General features: G+C 36.3%; 2 protein-coding genes across 2 annotated transcripts; both read right to left on the bottom strand.

Annotated features, from left to right (window-relative positions):
• Window positions 1-13,150: 13,150 nt before the first annotated feature.
• Window positions 13,151-14,693, bottom strand: LOC129574962 (uncharacterized). Its single transcript, XM_055457669.1, has 7 exons — window positions 14,420-14,693; window positions 14,207-14,314; window positions 14,048-14,128; window positions 13,738-13,983; window positions 13,575-13,658; window positions 13,381-13,503; window positions 13,151-13,301 (listed from the first exon to the last, which is right to left on the bottom strand). Exons 1-7 carry the CDS (start codon window positions 14,645-14,647, stop codon window positions 13,230-13,232), a joined length of 942 nt encoding a protein of 313 aa, XP_055313644.1. The 5' UTR covers window positions 14,648-14,693; the 3' UTR covers window positions 13,151-13,229.
• A 626-nt stretch (window positions 14,694-15,319) lies between these two features.
• On the bottom strand, window positions 15,320-17,534 carry LOC129574961 (myrosinase 1-like). The gene is made up of 6 exons (XM_055457668.1): window positions 17,206-17,534; window positions 16,880-17,141; window positions 15,933-16,795; window positions 15,701-15,867; window positions 15,587-15,629; window positions 15,320-15,517 (listed from the first exon to the last, which is right to left on the bottom strand). Exons 1-6 carry the CDS (start codon window positions 17,244-17,246, stop codon window positions 15,397-15,399), a joined length of 1,497 nt encoding a protein of 498 aa, XP_055313643.1. The 5' UTR covers window positions 17,247-17,534; the 3' UTR covers window positions 15,320-15,396.
• Between the last annotated feature and the right edge of the window lie 8,790 nt (window positions 17,535-26,324).

The raw sequence follows: 26,324 nt of genomic DNA, 5'->3' as shown, positions 1-26,324 counted from the left end.
TGCACAACAACCATCTGATTCACCATTACCAATTCGCGTGCGCACTCTCTCTCTCTCTCTTTCTCTCTCTCTCTCTCTCACACACACTCGTTGCTCGGTTCAGTGTGTGCGGTGCCGTGGTCGATCAATTTCGATTTCATTGAACGGTGCAAGAGACATAATCAATTTACCTCGAAATAATCGAAATAAATGCAGTCGAAATAAATGGTGTGCGAATGGCTAGGCATGGACACATGTGCGCTCGTGCGCTTAATTCACACACAATCGGTCTACTATTAAGGTACGAATATTCAAGGTTGCCTTTACTTCAACGCACTATATTCTCACTTTCTTTTGGGTCGGCTGCAACTTACACTCATCCATCTCCTATGTCCTTATGTCTCTCTCTGTGTGTGTGTGTCTCAAGAGAGGCGGAAAAATGACGAGGCGAAGCGAATAACGAAACCAAATGGCAATACACATTTAATTAAACGTTTTATTTTCTTGACTTGCGCTTGTGGTGCTCTCTTTGCATTGTTGCTCGGTGGTGTTTTTTCTCTTTCAAGTGCTTGTAAGATAAAAATGTTTGTAAGTTGTTACTATTGGGTGCATAATTTCATTTTTAAGATTTTTCATAGATGCATAATTGGAATGTATTGAGAATATCTGACAATATCACCTTTTGTATATTGAATGGCATATAGAAATCCGAAAAAATTAACTCACAACATTGGGCAGAAGTCAACATATTTGTTTTTGGCACATGGTTTTTATGTTCGAAGCTATTAAGAATGGTCCATTTTTCTTTATCAGCCCACTCGATTTAAGCATGAGACTTTTATTTTTATTATTTTACGCCGTGAAAGAAACCGTTCACACAACAGTCATTTTTATTGTGTCGAGTTCACAGAAAATAATTACGTTAAACTAATTTTTGTGTATCAATTTTAAATGATTTTGACATGCATTTCAATGAACAAATTGTATGAAACAATTGGTGGGATTAAAAGACGAATGTCACTTATGCATTAAGAAAACCCATCATTTTTTTCCCATTGGACTACTTCGTAAAAGTGTCGGCATGAATAATGGCATTCAATTGCATTTTATATTTTAATTCCTACAACTATTTCGGTTTCTATCAGCGCAATGTGCGATTTTATTTTTTGATGGTGTGCTGGGCTATACCACAATTTGATTCAGACAGTCTGCGTACAGGTTTGGATTGCATTACGATGCCTAGGTGTTTCTTGGAATTTCTCGACAAAAACTGTTTGACCGTAAGTCTTGATAATTGATTGTCAAATTACTATATTATAATGAAAATGATTAACATAAAAATGATTAAATTAAATTGACGTTCACTTTGCCGAAGGTAACGCACTTTAACGCACAACTTGTCTCACATTCGAAATTTTGGCAATGTAAATACAATAATTCCGTGAGATAGCGAGATCTCCCGGAAACTTGATTTGATTTTATACATATTTATAATTGCATTATATTCTAGATGTATTTAATTTTATTATTAAATGTGCATTATATGCACATGTTTTTCTGTGTTTTCTCATCACATCTGAAATACGTCAATTTTGTGTAGTGCATTTTTCATAATTTTTGTGTTCTTTTTTTCGGTTGTGTTCATCTTGCGAAGAAACGAAACAAAAGGCAAATAAGAGTCCTTCTGCCACTTTTTCTATACGAATCGATGCGATAAATGGGCGAATATATCAAAATTTTGTACAGAGGTTAACGAACAACCGCGCGGCTGCTTCTCTTGCGCTCTCTCTCTCTCTCTCTCTCTCTCTCTCTCGTTCACTGTTCAGCAACCAAAGCGACGAAAGTGCAACGAATGCATCCAAAAGGATCCACACACAAAAAGAGCACATGAATAAGGTTTCATTGTTGAATGGTTCGCGAGAAGGCAAAGAACGCATATTCAACCAGAAGTTGCTTTTTTTCCTCTTCTCGTCCAACGAAAGTGAAGCATATAAATAACGAATGAAAATTAGACTTAGATACTGATAGTCATTAGCCAGTGTTTTTTTTTTGTTCTTCTGTGGTTCGATCGCGTCAGTTCGTTTCGGCGATGTTATCAAGCGATTGGAAATGGACTTTGCGTTTGCTTTCTCATCGAACTTCTGTTTTGTTACACGGGGCAATGTCGTGCCAATCATGCAGCAAGTGTTCACCAAAGCTGATTTCACTGTATTAAAAAAAGTCGATTTTTTTCCTTCTTCTCTCTCTCGCTCTTTCTCTCGTTTCATTCCTTCGTTCATTTCTCTAATTTCATGATTTGCGCCCCACAAAATTTGATATCGATTAAGTAGGTCAATTGCCGGCTAAAACGCACAACGCGCCGTGCTACGGATACGGAAATTGTCATAAATTAACGTTTCACTATTCAATCGACTGACTCGGTAGAAATTTCAATTTCAAATAACATCGGCGTGCACAGCATTCTTTCTTTGTTAAAAGTAATGTTATTTCGCCAGCCAATTTTTAGCCAATCTCTTGATGACCTGCGCTGATATGCAATACCGTAGGTTATTCGCCAGGTTTTTTTCTCTCGAAAAACTGTTTTACTCTTGTGCGTCTGTATATTCCTCGTTGAATGGAGTATTGTGTGTGGAGCGAGAGCGAGAGGGAGGGAGAGAGAGAAAGAGAGGAAAATGAAACGCAAATGTTGCATTTTGGACACCGAAAGTAAGTGTGCCTTCTAGATTCGAACGGTGGTAGAACAGCTTAAGAATGTGAATGAAAAGGAAAATTCAAACACAAGTAACAACAACAAAAAAATTAACAATTCGCATCGAGAATTCATTATGGGCCTATTCGACCAACAGATTGGGTCAGATGTGCAACGAACTGAAACATATTATGCATTTTACCCACACACACACACACACACACACACACACACACACACTCACACATAGAAGGGCTGACGATCGCATCAAATATGACAGACATCACTCAAAACGCCACAGTCATCCTTAATAACGGTGCAATTTCGAATGCAACGCCATCAGAATAAACCAAACCAAACCAAACCAGACCGGACCAGACACAACGCTGGACGCTTCATCAATCACAATTGAAATCGACATTTCATGATCAAACAACACACTCACTTTCGCCCAACGTACGGAAATAATTTATGACTTATTTTCTCGATTTTTAATTTCATTTCAATGTTCTTTGACATTTCACGGTGGAATTGGGATTGGTTTCATTTTGAGAATGAATGAAATTGAAACGAGCATAGTTCATGAGCCGAGCTCTAAAATTCCAATTCCAAACGAATATCTATTTTTTTCCATATTTTCAATTCAATTATCCCGAAATGAGAGAAATCATGTGTTTGACTGGGTCCAAAAGCTGCATTCACTTAGCCACAATGTAATCCCTCCGAACAAACAACAATTTTATTCACTGAAACTGTATTACAAAAAGGCGTGCAATTAAGCAGTTAAGTAACAATTGAAAGTATTGTCACCATCAGAAAAAAAAGAAGTGCCGCAACATATTGTCAAGAGTGGCACGAGAGGCTCTTTCTCTGTGTGTGTGTGTGTTTTGGCAAGCGTACATTTGTCATGTTTGGGTAGTAAAGTATGAAGCCATCGACAGTAACAGCAGTGGAAAAAAAATATAATTACCGATCGATGTCATCTCATCGGCACACAATGTCAAGCGGTTGTATTCTTTGTCGAATGCTAATTAATGAGTGCAAATGGACACGCAGCGAATTCCCAAACAAAATGACATATTTCTTTTCGTTCCATCGGTGTTCGGTGTGCGTCGATACAATGAACAATTTCACATATAAATGTATACCGTATAATCGTTTGCAACCACATAATCAAATGTGTTGGAACGGTGGCCGGGCAGAGATAGAGCGAGCAGCAGCAGCAGCGGCACCACCACCAATTCTGTGCATATTGTCGGACACTTTTCAGATAAAGAGGAAAGACGACAATGTAATTTGTTGTAATATATGTTTTCTCCACATTTTCGATTCACTCTCACAGCCAACGGTATGTGTGTGTGCATGTGTGTGTGTGTGTGTTTTTGTTCCGTTTTGAGTATTCATCGTATTACCTTGATCGCTTTTTACGTCCCGAGATGATGATACGCAACGAGAACGAAGGGAAAGAAAAATATACGTTAGTTGGCGTGTGTATACGATCGGTTTGGTTTTTCTCTCTCTTTTTATCTCGTATTTGTGTATGTGTGTTTACAATGCATGACCCCGAAAAATTTGTGACAGCAGGCACGCGTACGCATTCTCCGTGAAAAAAAACAAACCAAACGTGCTTCCATAAAAAAAGAATAAAAGGACAGATAGAGAGAACAAGAAGACAACCAATACTCATACTCATCGAAATGAACCAAATAAAAGACGAAACAAAAAATGAGCCCGTAAACCGAATCATGAATACAAGAAAGTGTAAAAATGCCGTTTGTAAATGCATGAATCTCGAAAAGCACGCGACAATCGGAGTTTAGGGTGCGGACAGCCGAATGATCATTTAAAACAAGGCGATTTTCAGTTGAATCACTTGAACGATTAGCATTGATCATTTGGAGTAAACGGGAGAAAAAAAAGAAGTCTCGTTTGACTCTGAACATTTGTGATTCGTTCCAGGGATTTGAAATCGAAATTAAGGACTTGATTGGTTATTGAGCATTCGATCCTCGATTTTCGTTCACTCTCTCCGAAAAGTAGAGAGTTTTGTTACTCTCCCGATCACTTGAAAATCGATCAATGCATGATTAAACTGTAAATTGATCAATGTGTTTTCTCCGTCGCTTCGGTCACGGAAACGAATGTGTCAGACGGCACGTGCAAAGAAAAACAAAATCGAAATTGGATCATTTCGTGTTCACCCTAAAGTGATTCGATGGAAAAAAGCGAGGAGAAAGCGAAAAATAAGCCAAATTCATTCCATTTTGAATGACCATTGAAATCCTTATTCTGATTTCGGTTTTGAGCGTAAAGCAAAGCAAACCGCCACCAAAACAATGATGCAAAGCCGCAGATCTGTACAGAATTCAAAAATCGGTGAATTGTGAATAGAAATGCGCATCGGATCGAGAATGAACCGATTGTTGTTAAAACATCAGGGGAAATCAATTACGAATGAAACAAGCAACAACAAAAAACGCAATGAGAAGAGAAAGATCAAAAACAGTTACGCAGTCAATGGAGAGAGAGAAGAATGAGCATATTGAACCGTCAAATTGCACATATGGGCCCGATGAAATAAAGTGGAATAGGTGAGAATGAACGATACCAATCGTATATTTTTTCAAGCGAAACAGACGATGATGAAGAGCAAAATGCACCCTCGAATCGAATGAAATTTCAAAGGCTGCAGCAGCAACGAATCAAGAGGTTCGCTTCAATTGAAACGCAATATGGTCTCGTTTTACCGCGCTGAATTGTTCCTCGCTAGCACGCGCTCCATGCAAAAATTAAACTCACGTTGATCATTTAGCGTCATTTCATTCGTTTTTCTCTCTGTTGTTCGGATGAAATCACAAACACTCGAGAAAAAAATCAAACATAAATAAAAAAAAACACCTCGAAATCAATTGTTGCACATGCAGAGAGACAGAAAGAGAGAGAGAGAGTTGAAATGATCTGTGTAATATTGTCAAAATGATTTGGTTGTGCACCTCTTTCTGCTCAATAAATGCCGGTTAAATTGGCCGTTTGAAGCGTTGTCTCAGATTATACGGGCAAAATGATCATGCATACGCGTTGGTGTGTTAAGTGTGTGTGTATCTGTTTCACTTTGGTGCCTGTTTTGTTTTTTTCTTCCTTTTTGTGTTGCATTTTTTTTTCTCGTCGTAACGTTCTTTGATGAGCTGTATTGATTGCGGGTACCGCGTGTTCGTCCTGTGAAGGAAAAAAAAACACAGCGAATCAAAATTCCTTATGTGTGTATGTCTTTTTTTGTATTCCTTTGAAAAGGCATTTGAAATCGTGTTCGTTTTTTTTTTGTTTCTTTCTCTTCTGCCGTTGACTCACACAGGCTGGTGTCCAAATGCATAGATTATTATATAATATAAGCCCCTATGGATGGCCGCATTGAAAATATAAAAAAAGAAAGAAAAAAAAACAGAAACATACATCGTTGATGGGAAGGAGAGATGTAATAAATTAGAAATGCAACAGAAAGAAACATATAAGAAACGGCCGAACAGAGAAAAAAAAATAAGGACATCAACAGCATACACACAAAATTATTAGTGTTCATCTAACAGGATAGAACCGAAGAAGACGTTGGCATGGACATTGCATTATTTTTTTTCAACAGTGAAAATGCGTGTATCCAGCTGCATCGGGGTTTCATGTTTCGGTTCAAAGTCCTTTGTCAAATGCATACACCAAACACCAACAGCAGCAACAACAAACGCCTTTGAGTTCTTTGACTCCCAAAACGCCAATCAAACGATCAACAAACTGTTAAATGTACGTCATTCTTCTTTGTTTTTGCGTTAGGTTTGCTTCGTTTTTTCTGTGTTGGCACAAAAAGGGTTTTGTCCGCATCAAACGGTTATTGGCACTGATTTCGAGCGAAAAAGATGAGAAGAAAAAAAAAACACGATGGTCGGAATTTGATAAAGGGGTGTTATTTAGAGACAACCGAAGGCTTGAGATAAACCAACAGCTTGGAAAATAAAGATGAATATTCATTTTTGTTGATCAATATTATTTGAATGTTAATTGTGGAGTTCGTTGTTCAACTGCAAACTTCCTGCCCGCTCGCATCTGTATGGCTTTGTCGAAATTCTGGTGAAGACAGCATTGGTGCTGGGTTTGCGTAACTGAACCAACAATCATCATTAATACAATTAGCCACCGTCATACTCCATTGATGGAAAAAAAAGAAGAATTGATCACTCTTTCATTGAAGAAAGTTACGAGATCGACACTCTATTTTCTTTAGTTCTAATTCTGTGGAAGTTATTTCCTACACTTCAGATGAATGGTTTGGTTGTTGCGTGCGCAACTGGACAAAAATCGATCTTATTTAATCCCATTCAATACTTATGCAAAGCGGCAACGCAAAACAAAGAAACTTATTTGAAGAACAACAAAAAATACTCTACTTTTTCTTATTGATGTTCAAGATACATGAAGGAGGAGTATGAAGTAGAACCCATCTTATATTTGCATAGTGTATATTTGTTCGTTTTTATTATGTTCCTTTTCGCTTCTCTTGCACTTTCCATCACTTCAATGCATAAACAGTTCAACAACTCCATTAACTTTTTCACCAAAGTACCGCTAACAGTATGCAACTGTGATGTGAAAGAAAGACAAAGAAAAGAGAGAAAGGAAGAAAGAGAGATGTTCTCCATTTGTTTCACAAGTACACCGAATTTTGTTAGAATCTTCTTACAATGTAACTCCTTCATTCTTCTCTCTTTCTCTCCTTCTCTCTGTGTGTGTCATATATTGTCATGTTCTCTACACCTATTGCGCTCTAATGCAATATCCGGTTGGTGATCTGTTTTGATGTACGCGATCTGATGAACAAACAACACACCACAAATCCCATTCGTACATCTGTTTCATGTACGTTAGTAAGTAACTCTTGTAGTCGCAACCGCGCATGGCCATTTACTTGGAATTCTGACGAAAGAAAGCCTTAAAACAATTCAGAGTAATTTCAGTTTAGAATGACAATTTATATGGGGACTCTTACCTGGTACCTCTCGTTCATCTGTATGTTCGACTCATTCATTGCTTTCCGCTGCTGATTTTTCATCGGAAAAAATATGGTTCTTGTGTACTTAGCTCAGAAAAGAGAGAATATGGGGGATTATGATATCGAGAATTTAATCAGAATTTTATTGAGAAAAATGAATGAATTCAATGGAAATATACTCACAATCAAAACAACTAAACTAGCAAATCAGTGATTGAAATCACTTTTCGGTGCATTCTATTAAATTTATCCATATTTTTGCTTTAGCTTCATGATTGGCTCATTTGCTTTTGAACTCATTAATTTTTTCTGAACATTGCCTAATAAAATTTGATGACTTTTTTTTATCATTTTGAACTGTGCTAAAAACAAAATGGAACATTTTGAGGAAAAAAATGGAAATGTCGTAATTTAAAGATGAAAAGGAATCAAACAATTTAATTTTCAAAGAAAATAAGTTCGATGGAATACTGCATTAGTTATCAAGTTAGTTTATTTCTTATGCAAGTTTACTTTCAGCAAACGTTTTCGAAACACTTGTCTCATCATCAGACGATGAACATAACTGATGTTGTATCTAAAAAATTGTCATAGGGACACTCGATTTTATGTAAAAATAATAATGGTCTATCGTTTGCATTTCATTTTGACAATTTTTAAAAACCATTTAGACCATTATTATTTTATAAGTTCATTAATAAAACATTTTTCTTTCTCTTTTCAAACTCCTAAGACTGCGGCAATATATTAATGAAAGTTAATCATTGCCAAAATCTTTAAAGGTTGATTTTTGAATTGAAGAAAAAAAATTAATTTTTTGCCTTAGATCCGTCATTTTGCCATCTCTGTCTGATTAAAATTCGTTGCTTGATTGTGAGCATTTATGAACTTCATTTGAACAAAAAAACCGAATGAAGATTTTGCAAAACAAGGTCAATGCCGAGGCAACAAAAGTCTCACGGCAACAAAGGTATGAAAACGATCAGCATAAAATATGTAGAAAACAGCAACAAAGCGATCATTTATGATTCAAGGTTCTTTCGCGCTATTTTCCCTCAAATTTATTCAAAATTATTCAATTTTTTTTTCTGAAATCTTTCCCCCGGAAACAAGTCATTTTTTGTCATTAGATTGTCTTACTTTTTTTCATTCCCTCCCCGAAAAAGAGAAACACATACCAGAATATCCTCCTCCGAACAATTGAATATACATGAGGTCTATATACGCTTAATTTATGGCTCATCGTGCATATGGGCTAGAGAAGAATATATATATATATATATCTGTACGAAAAAAGCGGGAATTATACAACACACTAGAGAAATGATCAAGAGGTAACAATCGAAACGAACACCATCACCATATGGTCTGGTGTGTATTTCGGGCGCTGTGCTTATGTTTCTTTCCCTTCCCTTCACCTCAATCATTTTAAACATGCAGCAAAAAGGTGAAGGAAAAAACGTTACAAAAAATCAAAGTAATTGAAACTTCATTGCACGACTGAATTAAAAAAAAAAGGATTATTCTTTATTTCTCAAAATTAAACGCACTACAATTACTAGTTGACGGAGATTTTTTCTCTCTTTATTCGTATTGTATCCAATACAAAGACGTTATAGAAGATTTGACAGCGATAGATAGACGAAATGTGTACATAATGATACAGAGGTCATCTGGCCGAATTCATCGAAATTCATTTGATTGAAAGGAAATTTAAAGAAAAAAAAACAAAACATTGACCCGAAAAAGGGACCAATTCTGATTACTTACTGACTAACAATACATGAAGTATTTCAGTCTGAAATTCAATGAAATTAAGAGTGGCTTTTGTTTTGCAATACAATGCAAAATTGTTTTTATTAACCGCTTTTGTACCGAAAGTCTGCAAATATGAAAAAATTATACTTAACGTTATTTAAAGCTAAAATGTTACTCTTGAAAAAACATTTAAACCGACATAACAAAATTGTTTTCTGTCGAACTTTGTCCCTCACTTACTAACTGTCACACTTACTTGCTCGTGTACAAATTGCTGTTTGAAAGAAAGAGACGTTGTTCGCATTGGACTCAGTTTAAATGTTCTTCTACCAAATCAAATATCTACACCCAAATGCAATGAATCTTCGATTGTGAACGAAAGAAAGAAAACGAGAAATTTTCTTAAACAAATCGGAAATTGCCATTCAAAGTATCTTATTCTGATGAGTCATTTTGATACTACAAAAAATGAATCATGTTCAATGATAGCGGATAGAACAATCGTCCAGCCAATTTAAACGGTTACCGTACACATTGCAGATACACATACGCGTACGTTTCGCAAATGAACAAAAAAGAAGGGGGGAAAAAAGCGGTTGCGGTTAAGCTGTGCACAAACAAGAGATGCAAAGGTTCAATGGAACCAAAAAGCCGTGTGCATTGACAATATTTAAAATTATTGACAATCTGTATCGATCGGTATGCATATAGCGATTTTTGTTTTATAGACATGCGACATAATAATAAACTGGTCAGAAAAACAGCAGCGACAAAGAAAGAAACAGCGCCGAATCAGAATATGATGGAAGAGAGAAAAAAACATATGCATCGTGTGCAAGACACTCAGTGCGCGCTCGCGATCAAAGCTGATCCATCTGATTTCATAAATGCTCCTAAATGATCGTTGTGTTGATATGTGCGTGAGACTGTTGTATAGGTGTGTATGTATGTGTGTATGAACGCGCTTAATTTTGTTGCACTGCGTTTCAAGACACACATACACAAAAGTCAAATTACCACAAGGAAAAACATATGTACCGATCGCACCTGCTTTTTGTTCTCTCCCTTCACATCTCTGCTGTTGATAATATTCGCGTTGTCTTCACAAGCCGTCCATCGGGAAAAAAAACACATCAATCGAAACCAACGGCAAATCAACTCATCGCACGAGCCCAAAAAACAACAACAACAACAATAACAACAACAGCAACAACAAATAAACAACATGCCGACTGCATCGCCAGACGAATTGTACTAACAATAAAAATAAAATGTTTATTATATGCTAATTTTCTATTGCGGTACTGTGAGTGCGCAATCGCCAACACAATAACAAGCATCAAGTAATGGACGGAAAATAACAAAAGCAAACGGTCAATTTTATTTCGTGTTTCGTCAATCACGACCAGTGACGATTATTACGGCAAATTGATTAAATTGTTGTTTTCTCAATTTATCACCTTGTGTCCTGCAACACATTCATTCTTTTTTTTCTTCTACTCCTCCTCAGCGTTGGTTTTGTTAATTTTATTCATTTAATCCCATTCGAAATCACATGGCGGCACATTTTACGCGAAACTTACACTAAACCAACGGATTAAAAACAACTGTCTAATTTATTGAAATTCCAAAATACAAAGTTACATTCAATGAACCGTTTTTATTATGGGTATAAATAATGTTATTTGGAAATGCAGAAAATACACATGGCACCTCCACTTGACTCGACTTCCAACAAGCTTCGCCGACGAGGTGAAGAGAAAAGAAATACAGAAGAGACACAGACGCTAACCACACTCTGATACACACGGCATTTGCACCATTACATGTAGACGTCCCGTCAACTCTCTTCGGAACTTTGACAAAACAGTTTCATAATCTATTTAGGAAGCGAAACGAAACAATGTGATTGATAAGATACTACATTTTGATGTACATCGCATTTGATCCAATTCATTCATGATTTTAGTTATATGACTTTTCATAAGATTCGATTTTGTTCAATTCTGAAAATCAAATGAACAGAATTCAACAAGGGACCGTTTTTACTCTTAATTCAATCAAGTGAAAACGTCCGCCTTGATTCTAGTTCATAAAACTATCTCTTCCTCTTTCGCTTTCTCTTTCTCTTTCTCTCTCTTCATCTCAATATCTCTATCTCTGAAGCTCGATTAGAATATAACAAGCAAGAAATTCATAGAAGAATCAATAACAAAAATAAGCTACAAAATGTGAATATCTGAATAACGAAATCTGAATAGGAAAGCAGAAAAAAGGACAGATAAGATAATAAAAATTAGTCAAAAAAAAATGTAATTGAATTGTCTCTTTTCAAGTCGTACAATGGTAAATTTTTATTTGCAAAATAAATAAAGCGGCTACAAAGTTGTCCTTAATAAAGCGATTTTCGGGCGAACCACCACTGTCATATCCATGTGAAGGTCTGTAATTTTATGTCTGAACAGAGAGCAAAGAAGGAGCAACAAAATGAAAATGGCTCTGTTTACGGTTGATAAAGTGACTTGGGGAATATCGTTTTTTTTATTTGATTATAAAAATGGCATAATAAAAAAAAATTATGCCAAAAAAAAAAAATATGAAATCGATTGCTAATAATTAAGTTATGTGGGGCCGAGAGAGTCTATAAAGTGTCTGCCGGCAGTAAATGTGTGTATACATCACATCGCCGCAAAGCTTTCAATCCAATTTTCGGTGCGATGAAAACGAAGGCACTTTCGATTGGTTTCGTGAATTTGGCCCATTTACTAAACACTACCGAGCAGCCGTAAGGAGCAGCGCAATTTTATGTTTGTCGGCTACCGTAATTTTGAGCTTCGAGTAAACGACACGGAAATAAAAATGGGTAAGTAACATATTACTTGAAAGATGCCACCGTTAATCTACATAATGGCAAATCGAAATGGGCCTCATTTCAGTTACGTCCATGTCACCTGTTTTGCAGCACGAGTCAATCATGATTTTGTTGTAATATTTGATGATGGTCCATCCGTTGTTGACCGAATTACCATTTTCTTACATGCTATTTATGGCCAGTCAATTGTGTTGTTGTAACACACATTTGACATTCCATTTCAATGCGACTATAAAATGGTTTTCTTGAGGCTGTCGATGTACTGTGACTTGTGACTTGTGCCATGCAATGTTTGCACAAGCAAACGAACTGTTTACATTGAATGTAACGAGTATTGTATATGCTATCAGATTTTAAAAATATCCAGACGAGGTTAAATTGAAGTGATGCTCCTGCGGATTCAACACTCAAAATGACTGATATCATTTGCTGGGATGTTAAGGCGCTGTATTATCTCTGAATACGCTTAAAAGTTAAGCATGAATTTCAAAAGAATTAGGGAATTTTTACATTCAATTCGAATGTACAGTACACGCACACTACATACACACAGAAATTACCAAGGACTTGGAAAATACAGGCACTGTGTACGATGCACTGAGCACAGATAGTGTGTACGCAACCAGATCGTGTTCGCACCACTACAATGACAATTCCACATTTGTTAAAGCGAACGCTTTAGATGAAATCTATTCAATTCAATGTTTGGAATTTCCGGTCGTTGTTTCATCCAATGTTCTACTAGGGATAGTTCGATTTTGTCATTCATACACAGACGAACATTTAATTTTAGCAGTATTAGAGATACAGATTATTCTTCTTGAAAATAACGTTTTATTTGTGAGAGAAATTTAGCAAAAGATTCTATCCGGGAACAAAGATTCAAATTGCTGGTCTTATTTCTGATTCACAAGATTGTCACGGAGTTTAAAAATCTCATCCCATTCACTCACTTTTCTCATGAATTCCTGAATGCAGAAAATATATAGAAGACCATGTTAGAAGTGTCATTTCCGTTGAAAAAAAAACGGCTTGAGATTTACGTACTTTTTGATTGACTACAATGTCATTAATCTTAGATTTGATATTTTCAACCTTTTCCAAAATTGTTTCTAGCTGTTCATCAGACTCAGATATTAGGTTAATGTTCTTTTGAATGTTATTAAGAACCTAGAAAAAAACAACATTAATATGGAAATTGACGAATTTATAATCAAAAGTAAATATGTATCAATACATACAGAAAACCATAGATGAATATAACAATCAGGTACACGAAAGAAAATCGCATATTCCCAGAGCTGGACTTCTGTAACTAATACCATCTAAATAAAAGTAGAACAAAAATTAAAATGATTTGCAAGAAAAAATACATTTCAAATTTGTTGTTCCATTAGATTATACCTCTGCATTTGTCAGGTTGTGGGAAGCTGTTGGAAAATCCGGAAATTTAAAATTTTCTTTTATTCTTTCAAAGAACTCTTTCGTGCCATTGATTAATTCCGTAGGTGGGTATCGGCCAAACCTTGTCACCTCATAAAACATGTACGATGTTTTTCTAATATTTTTCGCCATTTTTACCAAGTCTTCCTTGTTATTTGGATATTTGGACATTACTGAATAGATAATCTTATCCATGTATTTGAAATCCTGATAGGTACGAATATAGTTAACTTTTAGCAATTCCAAATAAAGACAGAAATGAAACACATACATCACAAATTTGTTTGGATCGCTTTCCATTGGTAAGTTGACATTTCTTGAGTCCAAACTTCAAATCCATTGCCAAGATTTTCTGTAAAATAATTTAATGATTATTCTTAAAAAACGGATTTACACTCGAAATGAAAGTAATGAAATCAGTTGAACTTACTCTTACGTTCTCAACAATGTCTTCGTGCGTTTGAGACTCTTTGGGAACCAAAGATTGAAACGCCTCAACGAATTCAGTCTTGTTGTAATCCTTTCCCCACTTCAGTTCCTTTAAAAATATAATTATGTTATGAAATGATGCTCAACCATTTCCAGAATTTTATATTTAAGTTAACTTACTAATAACTAAATCGGTACGATTAGCAAGGTTTACCTTTGGTATTTTTGGTTTTGGTTCTTGTAGGAAATCATCTGCGAATTCATGTGATAATTCATCTAATGAGACATCTGGAAATTGATCTAGGATTTCTTGTATTTCATTTGGTAACTCATCTACGTAGTCTGATATTCCATCTGGTCTATCTGTTGTTGCAAATGGAATCGAATAAAGAAGGCAACTGCCATAAAGTATGAAAGAAACGAACAAAATGATGATCTTCATTTTTATGATTATGTCGAAACTTAGCAAGGTAAGAAATGAACTGAATTTCTTACAAAAATCGCGGCTCTTTATTCCATTAATTTTGGAACAAAAATAATCTTATCGATTTGATTATTCAGATTTTTTTCACAGAAAACAATGGGTTATTCAAGATGTTACATTTTCGAAAACTGTAAACATTTGACGGAAATTCCAATTATCAATTCGATTGGTCGATTCCGCATTTATAAAAAGAGTTATACACACAATCGCCAAAAAGAGATCGGTATCTGTGGTTATTGGCAAAGTCCAGTTTTTAATTGTGCACCAACAAGCAATCCATCAAGTGACAATAACTGTCTTTCGATTCAATATAAACACCATTACAAAATTTTGTTCAAATTCTAAAGTTATTCAGCTCATCAACATGATGCAACAAGGAAATACACAATTCTTAGATTATAGGTGCATTAAATTTACCTTGATAAATGAAAATTTCTTCCTAAGTCCTCCTTGTGACAGAAGCGAACACAAAACAAGTGATGCCAATTTCGGAAATTGATTACGGCCTTAGTTAAAAGAACGGATAAAAGCATTTCAAAATCGTCGGAAGAAATTCGCGGTTTCCCCCTAGGAAAATTCACCGGATCGAAATAGAAGGCGAACATCAATTGGGCATAATTATGAATAACATTTTTCTTCATTCATAATCAATTGAAAAGTTATGTTTTTTATTTTAACGTAAATGTTTAAACTAATCATTTAAAAAATCAATTTATTTCCGGTATTCGGTGAGTTGATGCCACCGTTGCCATAAATTTTGCTGATTTCTTAGCGGTTCTCTCTCGCCTTGGCGATGACATATTAACCGAATATAGTCCAAATTTTTCACTAAAGATCAAATAAAAAGTATGTTTAAATCATGTCTTTGTAATTATAAATAAAGCATATAACACTTACGCGTATCCTTGAGCCCATTCAAAATTATCAATAATGGACCAAGCTGTAAAACGATACGAAAAACAGTAAGAAAAAATTATTCGACTGAATTTTTCTATAAATCATGCCGCAAACCTGTGTATCCTTTCAGATTCGACTCGTCATTCAAAACTACGTCCAGAATTTGTTCCAGATGATCGTGTAAGTATGCTATGCGATCGTTATCGTCGAGTTCACCGTGATCAGACCAGCCATTTTCAGTGATGAATACTTCTGGATTATTATATTCTTCCTTAATCCACCTAATAATCCTCCAATAAGTTAGTTTCGTCTATGTGATCATATTATGTGTAAAATGTGATCATACCTCAGAATATCACCAACACCTTTTGGCACAGAATATAGCCAATCTGATGCACTTGGTTTCCATTCGGGCTTTATTACCATTTTCAAATTTAAATCGCGTTCATAAGATGGATATAGACCCTTCGGCTCCGGATTGACTTCAACATAGCGGCTGGTATAATAGTTCAGTCCAAGAAAGTCGGCAGATCCGCGTATTGTTTCAATCCACTTGTCGGTGAACGATGGTAATCGCGACCACGAACGTCCCTCTCCAATAGAATTATTGGCTATTCTCGTTATCATAACGTCTGGGTAATTTCCAGCGAGAGAAAAGATTGGGTTAGCAAACCAACCAAGGGAAAATTGCATAGCCCGATCCACTGCATGCATATCATTTGAATCGGAGTAAAAAAATTGAGAGCAAAGCGTAATTCCAACTTGACCTTTGTATTGTTCGTAGTAAAAACTCCTATACAAACGGTATGCAACGGCGTGTGCCTTCAAAACATTATGGGCGCACAAATATTCGCCAACACCGTGTGCATTAACGGCCGGAGCATGTTTGTCAGACCCATATCCCGTGGTGCAGAAGACGCTTGGTTCATTGAAGGTTATCCAATATTTGACACGATCGCCAAAGCGATCGTATAGTAAATTGGCGTATGCCTCGAAATAGCTTATAAAGATTGAATTGGTGAGGCCACCGAATTTTTGAAGGTCTTGAGGTAAGTCCCAATGATACATCGTTACCATTGGCTCCAATTTGTGACCAATAATTGCGTTGATCAGCTTGTTGTAGTATTCAATTCCTTTTTCGTTTATGTTGGCTATATCACCAGTCGGTAGAATACGTGACCAAGCAATCGAAATCCGATAAAAGTCCATCTAAAAATGGAAAAAAAATTAAAATAAGGAGTTGAACTAATGATAGTTACAGCATTTTAGTTGACAATGTAGTATATTTCTTACGCCAAGATTTTTTACTGCTTTCACGTCGTCCAGATAAAACTCGTACGAATTGGTAGCGACATCACCGTTTCCATGATCAACTATTTTTTCAGGATGTGAATGCGTAAATTCATCCCAGATACTGGGTCCTTTGCCCTCCAAATTCCAAGCACCTTCAATTTGATAAGCTGCTGTCGACGTCCCAAACCAAAAATCTCCCGGAAAAAATCTATCTGATGCATTTTGCCGTGAATCCACCATCACTTCAGAAGCTTTCGTCGCTCTACAATATTTTTTGGACCATTATTAACCAATATTTTGTTGGCTATATTAAATACTACACTTACATTATAGCAGCTGAAACACATATTAAAATGCTTTTAAGCATATTTTTCTTTATTCTCTACTACTTGTGCCCACCACCGATTTCTTTGTGAACTCCCAATTTATTGCAATAAGTCGCAATGTTGATAAAAACTTGAATCAAAACAAACCATTTAACTCAACATATGCCATTACGTTTTGAAATTTCAAAGATTATTTTGGCCTTTTTATTCCATAAATTTTGGAACAAAAATAATCTTATCGATTTGATTATATAGATTTTTTTCACAGAAAACAATGGGTCATTCAAAATGATAAATTTTCTAAAATTGTAAACATTTGACTAAAATTCCAACTATCAAGTTAAATGGTTGATTCTACATATATAAAATACTTATAAACACAATCGCCAAATAGAGATCAATATCTAATCATGAGCACTTATTGCAAATGCTAGTTTTTAATTGTCCACCAACAAGCCATCCATCAACTGATGATAACAACCTTTCGATTCAATATGAACACAAATGAATACTCAATTTCTAGAGGATAGGTGATTTCAATCAACCTTGATAATAAGAACTTCTTTTGAAAACAAAACACTTCTTCCCAAGTTCGCTTGTGACGAAAGCGAACACAAAACAAGTGATGGCAATTTTGGAAATTCATTACGCAACGATTCAGAAATTAGTCAGAAGAACGAAAAAAAGCAATTCAAAATCACGAGGAACAACTTAGAAGGAAGTTTTTTTCACTTTATCAAATAAAATACATCAATTCAGAACTAACTGCTTTGTTTGCATCGCATAATTGTTCTATACTTTGGTGGACAGCCGTAATTTTGTATTTCCATATGCCTGAGACACAAGCGAACATTTCTGAATGGAAATCATATTTAAAAATCCAGAGCAATTAATGAATAAGCGGACAAATCAAAGGGTAATGAATTACAATCAACGATGAAATATCGCACAATGTGTATTGAGTCGAACTAATTCGATTAGTATTTATCATATTCTGGGTATTTTGAATTCAAGTGTGCCTTATTTGTATTTAATTCCTGTGAACACTGAACAGTTTCTAAGCGGATACACCAATCCATTTCAATTAGCTTCCAAATGTTGAAAATATTGAATACGCTTACTTTCTTGAATCAATAACACGAAGATAACAAGACTGATAAAATACACTTCCTTCTATGCATAGAGTATATGCTGTTGTTGACTCTATATGGATCAATATCTTCCCAACGGTACATAACATGCCTGGTGTATTTTTTTAATCGAAAAGCTGTATATATAGGTCCAGGATGCAAAAAACTGGCATTCTTGACATTTTGATTTGTAATGCAAAATAGTCTATGGAGCGTCACTTGTCGGACTATCATCCTCCGTTATAAATACAAATATCTTCTTAAAAGCCTCATCATATATCAACACAGAAAATAAGAACCTGCGTTTGTTATTCCGATGTACCGTTAAGTAAATACTCTGACTCGACACCATTAAGTAAGACAAACTTTTATTGGAGCTTTCAATAGCGTTGAAAAAGTGAACTTTTTCAAACACACAACTGAACGTTCAGTGGAGACGCGCACAACTGAAACGTTCAGTTTAAACTAAAGCCCATCAAGGTAAAATCCCTTTCGGTCACAATGAAACCATTTAAGCTTCATTCTGATTGGAACATTTCCCGTTAAAATTGCAATCCCTTTTTTTGAAAGGATCCCATAGAAATGGCAAATGAAGGTCTTTTTCATTTCACCACTGAGAATGCTAAAAATCCCTTTTTGTAAAATCCCTCATTCAACCCGTTCATGGAAAGCATTGGCTTGGAGATGAATGTTCAAGGAAAATTTGAAAATTCTTATGCTAACAGAATGAATAGAATTGAATTCAAGGTAGTGCAAAATGTGAACCGATTCAGGTGAAAGTCGAGATTATTGTACAATGTTGGACAAAATTGAGAGGATAACCTCGAAAAAAATTTACCAATGATTATTTCATGAACGTAATTAGTTTTTATTATTCAAACATTTGTTCCATTTATTGCAAAATAATGTGAACTAAAAGAATCTAGGAGAGATTTTAGTGAATATTTTTGAATTTCGTGATTTTTTCTCAAAAATGTGAACCGATGTCAAATTAGCATTGGACAAAATTTAGAGGACAGTTCGTTACATATTTATATAAATGGACTTACTTCCATGCCAATTAAAAACTAGAGACACAGCTTGATGCACCGGCTCGCGAAGATTCGAAATACTGTATATGGCCACATTATTTTGCAATAAATAGAACAAATGTTTGAATAATAAAAACGAATTACGTTCATGAAATAATCATTGGTAAAAATTTTTCGAGGTTGTCCTCTCAATTTTGTCCAAGAGTGTATACATATATATATATATATATATGTGTGTGTCGACGATGGTGTTGCGGTAGGCTGACTGGTAAATAATGCAATGCAAGTGAGGCGTTGAGATAATCGCGTCGTGAAAGACGACACATGCATATTAAATGTTTGTTCATAAAATATGAATCTTTTAATTAAGGTCGCGCAATCAATGCATGCACACTCGTACCCGCACTTGCACCAATACCGTACCGGAGCTATATTGCTTGTAAACACTTGTAATGTGTGTATGCGAGAGTATGTGTATGTGTGTAAATAATCCTAAATGATTAAACCGAATGGTGTTAGGTGTGAATACCAATTTTTTCTCATTTCAAATCAGCACATATGCCGACATTTTTTTCTCTCTTCCGCTGTTTTTTTTTGTACCTATGCTAAAACAACTGATGCCACTGCCGCCGTCATCACTGCTAATGTCAAGCATCTCTTAATTGAACCTACAGAGAATTTTCGATAATTGCTTGTAAAAATCAGAGTTCTAACCCATGTCGTCGTTTCGATGTGGTGCGCGTCGTTGCTTTTTGGGGATTTGTTCATGCATCCGATCCAACAAAATGTTATGGCTCGCGTAACAATCTCAATGTCTTTGCAACATTGGCACTCACGTTTTGTGACAGCCTCACAGCAAAAACGAGAAGACGTAACACGCGCGCTGCGATGTGATGCCTGAAAATTGAAACAGCTTGATATACGATGATGTTCAATTAAACATTCAAAATTTGTGAAAAGATTCGGCGACATGAGAGGCAGTGATTTTTGGATGTGGTTTTCTAAATTTAAACAAAAAACAAAAACCAATTGGAAAAACAATCGAATTAAAATTAGATTTTGCAGATAGATTGAGTTCGATTTTTTCTTGCGATTAGTTGATCGTCCATGTTTTTCTTCAAATTGCCTGATTGATTCATTTGTTTTAATGAAATTTGTATTTTTGGTAATGGAAATTTATCAATTCCAATAAACTAATACGGAACATCGATTTGATTTCCGGAAAAAAATGGCATGCCAAACTCCAGATTTTTAGTGTTCATTGAAAATGTCTGAATATTTCTAGTCATTTGTGGTGGTTCGTCTTTCAACCGGCATCGCATGTCAGTCATTGAATCGGTTGTGCTGTTACATTTTTTTTCTCTGTTCTAGCTCATATATGTGAATGCATGCTCGATGCATCTCGTTGTGCAGATTTTAATGCCAACGCGTCACACACACTCACATACGTCAGTGAAACCATTGGGAATGGTTTCTTTTTTTAATGCAATTTAGGAATTTTCATTATTTTTTGATGCTTGATGGTTCTTTTTTTCTCTAGTTCGGTTCGGTTCGGTTCTGTTCAACTCACACATTCGCTTCTTTTTCATTTTTTTTTCTTTCTATTTCTATGTTGTGTGTGTTTGATGTTTGACCGATCTAAAGCCGAAGCGCAATTATATGTTGTACCTAAGCTACTATGAGGCGTAACAAACCTTGGCGAATAAAATAACAACAACGAAACAACAAAACAATGTATGCGAGTGTTGTGTATCCACCGTCATCATTCTCGTCCGTCGTGGCGTTTTTTTGTTGTTGCATTTTTTCTCTTCAAATGAATTAGCAACAATTGTCCTAAATGCTCATGAAACAGCACACCAAGTAACTCGTTCACTTTTTGCTCTCGTTACGCAAGAGGTACAGAGAGACGAATACTGCATACAGTAGTACGCACACACGGGCACACGGGCATATGGCAGTGGCCACAATCTGATTGCATCAAATTCAGTTTGAAAACCGTATACCACGAACGATGATGATGATTATTATACAATAAAACAAAATGTGCAGTAGAATTTTGTTGTTATTTTTTGTTTATTTGAATTTTTCCCTTCGCTTTTCTTCTTCGTATCTCTCTCTCTATCTCTCACTCCCTCTTGCCTTCTCTCCATCGTATTCGTTTCTTCTTCTCCGTGCTGTGTGTGTTTGTGCTTCGGCATTTGGTGCTGAATGCTTACTGTTTGCACTATTTGCTCGCAGCCATGTACTTGAAATCAGTGAATGGAACCGAAACCAAGCTGGAACGTTGCGGCGGTAATTTCTTTCGATCGGGGGAAGCAAGCGAGCGGGAGAGTGCGCTCGCGCGCACACGAACACGCATCCGCTCACCCGTTTACTCTGATATTATTACTGCCATTTTCAAGTTGAAAAGTATGGTTGTTGCTATTATTTCTTACTTTTCTCGGCCGCTGTCGAACTATTTAGTTGTGAATCATATTGTGAGGCGAGCGAAAATTGTGTGAATGTTGTTACAAAATCGTGCACGTACTCTCAGAATTCAAAGGAGGCAAATAAAAAAACATATAGTGTAAAACATCAAATTACCCACTGTTTTTTGCTATTGTAGGCAAAATGTCAGTGTACCTCCACTGTATTAAAATTGTCGGCAAAATGTCATTTTACCTACATTTTTGGTGGAACGGTGTTTCAATGTATTAACAATTTAGGTGAAATGACATTTTGCCGAAAATTTGAATACAGTGGAGGTAAACTGACATTTTGCCTACAATGGCAAAAGACAGTGGGTAATTTGATGTTTTACACTATATGTTTTTTAGTTTGCCTCCTTTGAATTCTGAGAGTAGTGGATACACTAAACACTGTCGGCACTGAGAGAGTGGGAGAGACTGTGTGAAAAAAGAGACAGCAAAAGAGAGAAATAGAATGAGGCGCATACAACACACTCGATTCCATTTAAATGGCAAACGAAATGAAATGTAATGTAATCGCATTTACTTAAATGCGTTGTTCCATATAGACGAACGACACCCGATTCCGTTGTCGTTTTAATGGTTTGCAAGTCAGAAGTCGATGGCATTTTTGCGAGAAATGGCAAGAGAGAACGAAAACGGTAGCAAAAAAGTAGTAGAGGCAAAGAAAGTGGTAAGCGTGTACCAGGATTCATATGTTTGGCCATAAAAATCATTCGAAAAGGCGCTACACACATCTCGTCGTACACATCCATATGCACACATATGTATATACGAAAAAAATAGACGATTTTATTAGTGAAATTCAGCATAAATTGTTCATTCACTCATTATCACTGGTTCACCATGGTGTCACAACTGCCTCCTCCACACCATTGCTACCACCGCCACCGCCGTCGTTGTCGTTGTCGTTGCCGTTGTTGCCCTGCTGCTGTCATCGTTTTTCTTTCTTCTTTATCTGTTCCTCGAAAACGAAGCAGTAATTGTATCATTCAATTGAAAGTTTTGTGCAGTAGCTGCAATAAGCCGCCCTTCTTCCTCTTCTTCTTCTTATTTTTTCTTTTTTTTATTATTTAAATTGTAATGTGCTCATTCAAATTATATTCAAATTCAAAATACTCGATTTGATTACAGTTTTCGCTCTTGAAGTTTGTGCGACAGCGACCGACTGGAGAGACATTTCCGTTATTATTCACCGCACACATACATACACCCACGTATACATACATATATAGGATTGTTTGTGAACGCATTGGTTCGAAAGGATCTCGGGTCATTGCGCTTTTGCATTCAATTCTATATTCCCAATTGGAAAAACCATTGCTCTATAATCTTCAATGCTATTCACTAATTCTATTTGAATGTCCGAGAATGAAAACGCAACTTCTATTCACAACATATATAAGTGAAACAAAAATAATTTTTTTTATTGAAATGAAACAACAAAATCGAATTTTTTCAAAGTGTAACAACAAAAATGATTTTTTTAAAGTGTAACATCGGTATGTAGTAAGTGTAACAACATACCGATGTTACACTTCAAAAAAATCTTTTTTGTTGTTACACTTTGAAAAAATTCGATTGTGTTGTTTCATTTCAATAAATTTTTTATTTTTGTTTCACTTATATGTGTTGTGAATAGAAGTTGCGTTTTCATTCTGGGACATTCATTTTTTTCTATCTCTCTCTCTCTCTCTCTCTCTCTCTCTCTCTCTCTCGTTTGGTCACCCACTCTTCTGCTCGGTCGTTCTCTCTGTCCATATTCGGTTACCGGTTACCGGTTGTCCATATTGCATCGGAATGTTAAATGGTTCTCTCGGTCTCTCGGTCTCTCCGTGTGTCACGCCGCTGAAGAATCCATTTGACTTATTAATTATTGACCGCAATGTCAATGCATTGGTTGAATCAGAAAAGCGCTTTTTGAATCAAACGGAAAATACATCCAATATGGATCAACAGTCTAATATATGGATGGATATGTGTGTGTGTGTGTGCTAGTGTATGATTCGTCAATTTCTGATTGCATCATACATATGTGTATCACTCTCTTGAAAAAGGGAGAAGAAGAAAAAAACAAATATAAAGCGGAAATGTTCCGGTTTTGGAGCGGTGCACTACCAAAAATTCCATGTGCATGCAAATCACCCAAACGAGACAGAAAGAAGAAGAAAAAACACCCGAAATATATCGATATTAAAAGGGAAACGTAAAGAAGGAAACAAAAAACCGAACGCAATGGAAATTTCGGTAAAGGTGCAATGTGCGTGGTCATTGACAGAAAAAAAAAACGGTTACATTGCTTTGAAATAGCTCAGCAGCTAGCTATACACACACACATACACTCATACTGCTGGAAAAGGAATGCCTATGCAGCGTTATTTTTGTTTTTTTGCTTTTTTACACATTTTCAAGAATTAATATGAACAATAACAACCCTAGGCACAAGCCACGAGACTGAAACTCATAAAATCGAACAGCGCAAAAGAATGTTCGGAGAGCGAGAGAAGGAGAAAGAGAATGAACAGCATAAGAGACTGACTGGCTGAGCCCGACTCGTTCATTAATACGTACAAAAACAAAAACTTTGAAAACTAATGATCAAATGCGTGAGTGTGTGCTCATTGTGCGTATCGAACACATTGTACTGTGCCTGTTCAACGTTAAATTCCGCTTCTGCGATTCCGATTGCAATTGACTTTGAACAACGTGCGCGCAACGGTCGATTGTTTGATGGTGTTGCTCGTTTCATTCTCTGCTGTTCATTTTTTTCGGTTTTTTTTCTCTTCTGTCATACATACGGTTTTATAGGTGCTTGTGATTAGTTAGTATGATGCAACGCGCCAAATGTGTGTGTGTGTGTGTATGTGTGTTGTTGGGGTGGATGAAGAAATGAACAGATAGAAAGAAACGAAATACAGTTTAACGAAAGAAAAAAAAACAAAAATTCAATTTAAATTTTATCTATATCGCAGCAACACTGGTTGCTCGGGTAGCAGGCACACTCGTAACGCTCATTGTCATGGTTGTATTGGCACCACCATGCGCTCGTTACACCATTACTAAGAATCGCCACACAGCAACAAGATACAAAAGAAAAATGGGATAAAGAGAGATAGAGAGATGAAAAAAAAACCTGAACAATCATTACTCATGAAATATGTATGTTCAGGGGTATCACGGTGTATGATTTTGTGTTTTAATTTAAATGAAGTAAAATAAATATGTGGCATATTCAAAAGGAAAAACGAGACATATACACGACAACAGCAACAACAACATCTACGTCGGAACATACGCAACAGTTTTCGAAATTACGAGAGAAATAAGTTGAGCTGGCCATTTGCTGCTTGTTTAGAAAATCATGATGCGTGCCGTGAAATGTGTTAAATTTTAACGTTCGACGATATGTGCCAAAAATATCAGTGCAAGCATATAGCAGTTGCCGGGTGTATCAAGTTTGCTGATTTGCAACAAGATCAACATCGAGAGAGAGAGAGACATTTGAGACTTGCTTTGGCGTTAAATGAAAAGATTTGCGTTCTCTCTGTTTTGTTTGTTTCTGCATATTGCATTCTATTGCATTGAGGCAGCGATACATTAATACATAACTTGGGCACAAAAGATTCTCTCTCCGGTTTGCATTTCGCGTGTGTCGCCAGTTGCGAAAATGTTATTATAATCGAGTTTGGATGTTCTTGGCGAGAAGAAAGATGCCGGGGAATTTGTTTGATTGAATCGCGTAACATAAGCATGGCGTGAAGGCGAATGGAAAGAGAACAAGCGCGCGAGAGCACGAATCAGAGAGTGAGAGCACAACGGTGGCGGTGGCGGCGGCGGCGGCGGCAACAGTGACGGCGGTGGCACTGGCATATATCACACGAAACGGAACGGTATACAATTGTCAATTGAAAAAAGCTACATATCTTTGGTACGAATTCATGACAATAAAATCACTCAGCCATCACTCAAACCCAGCACACATGTACTGTATCTCTTTAGTTCGTCGGTTCGTTCGTTTGTTTTCTTGCTCACTTCCAACATTGTGTGGTGTATCCGATTTGGCAGAATACTTTGCATCCCATTCACCACCATACACTTGTGCACACACACACACACACACACACAGCCCAGTACAGCAAAGCACAATGCGTTTTGCCAAATGCAACAACTACTGTTCTGCAAAAGCCGTTCGGTCGGTATCAAATTTTCAAATTGTGAATAAAATATATTCCAACAATCACAAGACTTATAATGAGTGCTTTTCAATGTGCATTGTACTGAGTCTCGTCACAAGCCCGACGACGACAACGACAACAACAACGACGACGAATCAAATGTACTCACTGTTAGCAGTTTTGTGTATTGTCACATTGATGTGCTCGGCATCGCTCTTGCCAATTCATAGTCGAGATGCTCGTCTCTCCTTCTCTCTCGCTCGCTCTCACTTCCTAGATGCTCCTAAATATTTAATAGAGACAACCGAATAAAAG

The sequence above is a fragment of the Sitodiplosis mosellana genome, unplaced genomic scaffold (genome assembly GCF_009176505.1).
Source record: "Sitodiplosis mosellana isolate CC-2019 unplaced genomic scaffold, AAFC_SMos_1.0 Smas_scaffold_6166, whole genome shotgun sequence".
In the NCBI taxonomy this organism is placed as follows: Eukaryota; Metazoa; Arthropoda; class Insecta; order Diptera; family Cecidomyiidae; genus Sitodiplosis; species Sitodiplosis mosellana.
Note: the sequence above shows the minus strand (reverse complement) of the source record. Positions and strands in the feature narration are given on the sequence as shown.